At 39.6% G+C, this 7,915-nt stretch overlaps 1 protein-coding gene across 2 annotated transcripts in view; it reads right to left on the bottom strand.

The window, feature by feature from the left end:
- Positions 1-376: 376 nt before the first annotated feature.
- LOC123500145 (endoribonuclease LACTB2-like) overlaps positions 377-7,915 on the bottom strand; it is a 158,149-nt gene continuing 150,610 nt past the window's right edge. The window contains exons 4-6 of one of the 2 annotated variants that reach the window (XR_006673188.1): positions 4,656-4,720; positions 1,908-2,207; positions 377-1,309 (exon numbers count right to left, since the gene is read on the bottom strand). Coding sequence is in view for 1 of the 2 variants with exons in the window: in XM_045248822.1 (XP_045104757.1) it covers positions 1,978-2,207; positions 4,656-4,720 (295 nt within the window). In the remaining variant the exon portion in view is untranslated. Of the gene's footprint in view, positions 1,310-1,339; positions 2,208-4,655; positions 4,721-7,915 lie in introns of those variants that run through there. The other variant, XM_045248822.1, reaches the window with a different exon arrangement.

Genomic DNA, 7,915 nt, shown 5'->3' with positions numbered 1-7,915 from the left:
CTGTAGTATTCCTTGTGTCATAAGAATGTGTAAATATTTATATTCCCATATAGTAACTCCAGGATTGGAACCCACACAAAATGTAGATTTATTTTGAAGGTGAACAATTACCTATTGTTTATAATATTTAGTAGCTTTTCTTAAATACTGCTTCAGTTTCTTGTCCTAGTGGTGTATTCAGCTCACCATTACCTTTCCTGTAGTATTCCTTGTGTCATATGAATGTGTAAATATTTATATTCCCATATAGTAACTCCAGGATTGGAACCCACACAATGTGTGTGTATATACACATATTGTGTGGGTTCCAGTCGTGGAGTCACTATATGGAAATATAAATATTTACACATCCATATAAGACACAAGGAATACTACAGGAAAGGTAATGGTGAGCTAAATACAACACTAGGACAAAAAACTGAAGCAGTATTTAAGAAAAGCTACTAAATATATGGCCAATATGTTGCTGCAAGAATGGGTTAGAGTGGTGACTCAAGTACAAGTAACATTAGTTGAATATTGCAATGGGTCAAGAAATCAGGTAAACATTTTTGTAACTGGCTATGCATTACAATTTGTGTAATTAGTCTATCAGATAGTACATACCAAATTAATAATGTGATATTATAGTTACCTATTATGATACATACCAAATGAATAATGTGATATTATACAGTTACTTATAATAGAGAACCTATTTTTTTTACTTTTGTATTTACAAAATTAATTATATATGCAGTGTAAACTGCAATAAACAACCTATCATGTATATTCTTAACATTACCTTATTTGTAGAAGGTATCCTATGTCCCAAGAATGATGAACATAGTAAGCACCATCAACAGTGGAACAACCAGCATCGCTCAACACACTAAAACTTACTTTATACAACTATATCCCCCCTTTTCAGACTATGAGAAGTGTTATGCAATGATTTGCCTTCTCATTGCATTCCCAGCTATTGCCCTTGCATCCCATCCTCCACCACCAGCTGCTGCAGGAACAAACACAGGTTCATCTATGTCATCAGGGTTGACTACTACTTCATCCAGGAGTGGAAGATTCCTCTTTCTGCAGAAATTGTGAAGCAACATAGTTGCTGCAGCAATCTTTCCACACTTCAAGGGACTATAACAAAGTGTGCCACCTTTATGATGGACACACTTGAAGAGTGACTTCCAAATGCCAATTGCCTACTCAACCACGACACGTGTTTTCTTCAGGCTGATGTTGAATCTTTGTTCGCCAGCATTAGCTGGCTTTCCAATTGGTGTCATCAAGTGAATGTTGACAGGGTACCCACTGTCACCTATGAGGAACATGAATAAAACAATTAGCGTAATAGAAGTGACATTTATTGGCCTAGAAACAAGGGACATTTAATAACTTGTTTATGTAGGTATCTGTCTACACTTCATTATGACTTGTTCTTCCAGAAACAGTGCAAGTGATGATATGACATTAGAAGCAACTACCCTTATAATGCATCCTTGCAGATTCATGTAAATGTTGACAGGACTCGCTTGTCACTTTGGCTGTGCAGTAAACCCAGGCACCAAAATCCAACCCAGATTGATACAGTAACAGCAATCATCCACAAATCTTGCCATTTCATGCTAAACACAGGCATTACTAGGCATTAAAACATTCAATACAACCTTCAGTTGCTATTGGTTGCTAAATATGTCAATAGTGGGTAGGAGTTTTCCTGCCTGGGCTGAGCAAGGTGAATATGATAATGCTAATGGTATGGAAATGTGCTAAACATTACACCACAGATGCTGATCATTACATGAAAAAAATACTAAATGAAGAAAAAAAATCACTTGCATGCACATAATGACAGAGTAGTTTCTGAAGTGGTACGTGTAGTACAGTACATAAAGAATGCACACTTCAAAACATACCAAGAAGAAAGACATCTCCGAATTCACCCTGCTGGAATCTCCTTTTGAGGATGCTGTTCTCCCATACAAATTAATCATATGTGCTTCCAGGGAAACGGCAGCAATAGTCTTGAAAAATGTAGTCTGCATTACACACAACTTTTATGTTCAGTGAATGGAAATTCTTTCTATTGATGTAGAGTTCTTCATCAACTGGTGGGGCAGCAATCGGGATGTGTGTTCCATCGATGATGCCAATCACATTTGGAAAATTGGCAATTCCATATAATTTCCTCTTTGTTACCCTGGCTTCCTCTAGTCCTGATGCAAAGAAAAGGTTGCTTATTCACACAATGCAAAATAGATGTAAATTACATTAATATTCACTGCTTCATAATATTATACACATTTAACAAGAATTACAAACTAGGTAAGTAAAAAGCTATATGTACAGTAATTCAGTAAGTAATATTGTCACTATTTCTAAATTTACCCCTTGGCATAACATCTACATTATAAATGCAATTTGTCCATGAATAAATAAATAAACAAATAATAAATATATATATATACATATATATATATATATATATATATATATATATATATATATATATATATATATATATATATTGTTATGGTTTACGTACGTCACCTGGCTGCGGTTAGCTGCTACAGCTCACTAGACTGTTATTCTGGCAAAATCTCCAACTTTGTTACGATCAGTAAAGTGGGGATTATAAAACACTCCACAGAGTCCCCACTACTATAACTCACAGCCGCCGTAACCCTCAGGTTCTTTCAAGGTCGCCAACAGTGTATAATTTCCCCCACTGTAAGGGAATCTCCTCAGCAACTTCTCCTCCTGTACACAACCAAGTAGAATTTATAAATGGTAGATGTTATGTGTAACAGGGCGAGGCCTTAATACCCCCTAGAGAAACCGCCCACAAGGACAATTCCAACCACTTCTCTATGAAGTATTAATGCCTCTCCGCACGCCTTGCACCCAGGCTGTGAGGGTTCACAGACTGGGACAAAACATGCAGTATATATATTACTATACTATCCTACTACAACAGGTGCTTCCTAACACCTGTCAGACTGACATCCCTGGCCTACTACTACTGCAATATATGATGTGTACAGCACATCCGGTGATGTACACACAAGCCCAGACACCACCTACGGGTGACACCAGCTATACACGAGTCCAAATACTCGTCGCAGACAAGTCTGGCGGACGACAACTACGCACCAATGGCCGACATGAAGCCTCTCAGCATTCAATAGTGTGCGTGGCTACTACCACTACAATACAGTATACTACTGAAACTATACAAAAGATGGTGGGGGCATACAGCCGCCCACCAAACCCCACAGGTGACCACGGCCACCACAACAGCAAAAACAGGACGAGACAAAGCGTGTCTCTCCGCGTCGCCACACCCGAGTGGACGAACGCACTAGAAATGCAGCCAAACATACTACACCTCTCCCAGAGCAACAAGCCCGTCGCTCCAACAGTCACGGTCTACCCAGTAGCAAGCCAGCTACTCAAGGGAGGGAAAAACTCCCAGACCAATGACTAATGAGTACTTGTAAAGCACAGTCCAGCCACACGTGTCTCTTCCTGTGCCGAGAACGTACGTGTTAACTCCGCTGAAGACTGGCCGGTACTATAAACAGTATACTACTGATACTACACAACAGATGGTGGGGGTACACAGCCGCCCACCAAACACACTGGTGACCACGGCCACCAACAAACAAACAGGACGAGACAAAGCGTGTCTCTCCGCGTCGCCACACCCGAGTGGACGAACGCACAACAGGAAATGCAGCCCCAACCGGCTACACTTTCCTCAGGACAACAAGCCCGTTGTCCTACACAGCCACGGTCTACCGAGTAACAAGCCAGCTACTCAACAGGAGGGCACAACTCCCAGACCAATGACTAGCGAGTAACAAGCGAAGCCCAGCAACACGACTCTCCCTAACACTGTGCCAGACCGACGAGAGTGCGTGTCTATCTCCGCTGAAGGCTAGCTGGTTACTGAGTCCCGCTCGCATCGAGAAGCAGGGAGAGGGAGGCGGGTTGTTTGCTCAACAGAACACCTCGAGGGGCCCGCGATGAGTGGCCATAGGCTTCACATATAATGAAATAATAAATTAAAGGGGATTAAGACAGTGCCCATCACAATATATATATATATATATTTATTTATATATATATATATATATATATATATATATATATATATATATATATATATATATATATATATATATTTATTTATTTATTTATTTATCTATTTATTTACTACTTTTTGCATTAGGTGTAAAAGTTTTCTTTTAGTTTTCTTTTCATAGGTTTAGTTATAGGTTATGTTATTCATCTATAAAGTGTTCCTGTAACTACCATGCTACCCAAAAGGAAATTAATATTCCATAGTACAGTATACTGAACCAGCAAATTTGATCTATAAAACATAAGAACATAATGTTAGGCATGACCAAATATTTCTTTAAAAGCTTTTTTATGTGTTTCCTAGAAAAAAAAGGCACTCCTATCATGTATTAGTCCCTTCTGATATGAGTCTCCTATAGTTCAGTGGCAATGATTAGGTTTAGTTAGGTTTGGTTAGGTTAGAGTGAATTGGTTGTTAGTTTACATTTAGGTTGAGTTTAGATCTGGGAGTGTACTATATATGTTACATGCACTATTTTTTACCAGATACATATATGAAGTAGTACAGTAGTACATACCTCTTGGAATCCATGTTTCTCTAAGTGACGCCGTATACTGCACATCTTTCACACTGTTGATGACTCTGCTGACACATCCTTGTGTTAATCCATGTGTCTGCCAACACACTTTGGAATGACCCACTGGCATAAAACCTAAATGTCATCAACACTGCATGGAGTGCGGGAGTCTGTAATATCTCAGCAAGTGTTCATCACTAAAAGCAAATGGATCTGTTCGGTCTCTAAATCTTCTTTCACATCTCCAGGCCCTGTTTACTGCAACATCATGTTGCAATACAACTTGTAACTCCATCTCTGACAAGGCAACGTGGGTACAGAATTCCACGAGAGGTAAACAAACCACCCTACGATCACTGTAAGGGTGCTCCTCGAGACACTTAGCGCTACAAGCAAATATGGCGGTCCGATAATCGTAGCGACGACTCCAAGATCTTTCGAACATACACCTTAGGCGAGTTACGCGCGGGTTACGACAAACTTAGCGCTAAGGTGATCGCAGCGGCCGTTACGAACGTTTGAACATCCCGCCCCAGTACTGTAAGTGGTGGGGAAGTGTGGCGTGGATGACGTCATCACCCCTGTTCTCCCGCACTGAGCCTTCTCACATGACATGACCGGATGCTGTGTCTGTGAATTTTTCTTACCGAATATCAAATCGAGGGTAGTAATTTCCAAATACCGTAATTGTAAATCTAACGGATAAAGAACTACCATATAATGAGGACTTACTGTGCATGAAAATAGTCATAGGAAAAAAAATGTAAAGTACTGCTCAAGAGAAATAAACAAAAAACTTTTCTATTTACCTTTCACTCGCCATGTATTCTATCAGATGATGTTCTTCTCAAGGCTAAGGGATAATAGGGATTTCAGCCCTTACTCATCATCTGCTGAGTGTGCAGTCAAGGATAAGATGCAGTCGTCTGCACTGTCAGAAGCAGATGTGGAAAGGACAGCTGTAGCAGGGTCGGCACGTTTCACTGGTTTGAAGAAAGAGGATATGGAGGAAGGGCCAGCTGTAGAACCATCGGCAGCAAATGTGGAAAGGCCAGCTATAGCAGGGTTGGCATGTCTGACTGGCTTGAAGAACGAGTAGATGGAGGACTGTTTGGATTTTCTTGTTTTTTCATCATAGATTTCTTGATAAATCTTGACACTTTCCTCTACATCATGAGCCACTTTGCTACTCCTGGCAGGATTTGGGTCACATTTCCTTCAAGGTTTCTAGAGCTTTTTCGATACCATCGAGACATTCTCTAAGAGTTTTGATGTCCAGGCCACATACAGGTTTCTCTTCCTCATCTCCCTCTTTTTCTGTCTCCTGTGATGCCTTGTCTTGCTCTATAAGTTCATCATTTGAGAGAGGTTCAGCATGGCTTTCCAAAAGATCTTGAACATCATCATCATCAACTTCATCAAAGCCAGCCCTATGGCACAGAACTACTATGTCATTTCTGATTGCAGCAAAGCCTGGGAAGTCATGCGCACATTCTGGCCATACTTTCTTCCACACCAAGTTCATAGTAGACGTCTTCACTTCGTCCCAAGATGACTTGATGTTATTTAAGGTGTGCTTGATATTATATGACTTCACCATTCTCTGATAGTGGGCTTGCCAGGCCCATCTGTGCCCTTTATCAGTTGCTGCATGTTTTGCTGCTGGTAGTAGGCTTTACATGTTTATCATGATTATTATGAATACAATAGACTTACAATAGACCCTTTAATATTCCATTTATTCATCTAATTAGTAATGCAATTGGAAAAGAAAAAGGGGGAAGGGGAAGAGATAACAGGCTCCAAGAGTGGTCAAGTTAAAGTCAGTACTGTGAGTGGCGGGGAGCTGTGGTATGGATGACGTCATTGCTCCTGCTCCCTCGCTCTAGGCCCCTTCAGATGATATGAGCGGATACCATATCTGTGAATTTTTCATACCATATATCAAATTGAGGTAACAATTTCCAAATACTGTAACTGTGAATTTACCAGATAAAGAACTACCGTATAACGAGGACTTACTGTGTATATATATATATATATATATATATATATATATATATATATATATATATATATATATATACACTTAACCCCCGGCTATCGCGCTCAATTGGGGCCGAAATAGCCGCGCCATAGCCGAAAACGCGATAACCGAATTTATCTTGGCGGGAAGGCGGTTTTGGCCAATGAGCGCTCAGATATTCCATGACGTCATGGCGGGGGGCGCGATAGCAGGCATCTGAGATCGCGATAATGAAATTTTAGGAGCTTTTCATGGGTGCGCGATAGCAATAAAACGCGATAGCCGTAGTCGCGATAGCCGAGGTTTGACTGTATATATATATATATATATATATATATATATATATATATATATATATATATATATATATATATATATACACACACACACACACTTAACCCTCGGCTATCACGCCCAATTGGGACCGAAATAGCCGCGCTATAGCTGAAAACGCAATAGCCGAAATGATCTTGGCAGGAAGGCAGTTTTGGCCAATGAGCGCTCAGATATCCCATGACGTCATGGCTGGACGCGCGATAGCAGGCATCTGAGGTCGCGATGATTAAATTTTAGCAGCTTTTCATGGGCGCGTGATAACAATAAAACGCGATAGCGGAAGTCGCGATAGCCGAGGGTTGACTGTATATATATATATATATATATATATATATATATATATATATATATATATATATATATATATATATATATATATATATATATATATATATATATATATATATATATATATATATATATATACACACTTAACCCTCGGCTATCGCGCCCAATTGGGACCGAAATAGCCGCGCTATAGCTGAAAGCGTGATAGGCGAATTGATCTTGGCAGGAAGGCGGTTTTGGCCAATGAGCGCTCAGATATCCCATGACGTCATGGCTGGACGCGCGATAGCAGGCATCTGAGGTCGCGATAATTAAATTTTAGCAGCTTTTCATGGGCGCGTGGTAACAATAAAACGCGATAGCGGAAGTCGCGATAGCCGAGGGTTGACTGTATATATATATATATATATATATATATATATATATATATATATATATATATATATATATATATATATATATACATATGTAATGCATAATGTGGATAATTGCCTAATGTGAACATTAGGCAGAGAAATTGCCTAATCTTCATATTAGGCAATTTGTTTGCACGATGTTGATAATAGGCAACTTACTTGCTTAATGTCCACTTTAGGCATGATTTTCAAAT

Source organism: Portunus trituberculatus, chromosome 50 (genome assembly GCF_017591435.1).
Source record: "Portunus trituberculatus isolate SZX2019 chromosome 50, ASM1759143v1, whole genome shotgun sequence".
In the NCBI taxonomy this organism is placed as follows: Eukaryota; Metazoa; Arthropoda; class Malacostraca; order Decapoda; family Portunidae; genus Portunus; species Portunus trituberculatus.
The sequence above is the reverse complement of the archived record's forward strand: the minus strand, read 5'-3'. Positions and strand labels throughout refer to the sequence as shown.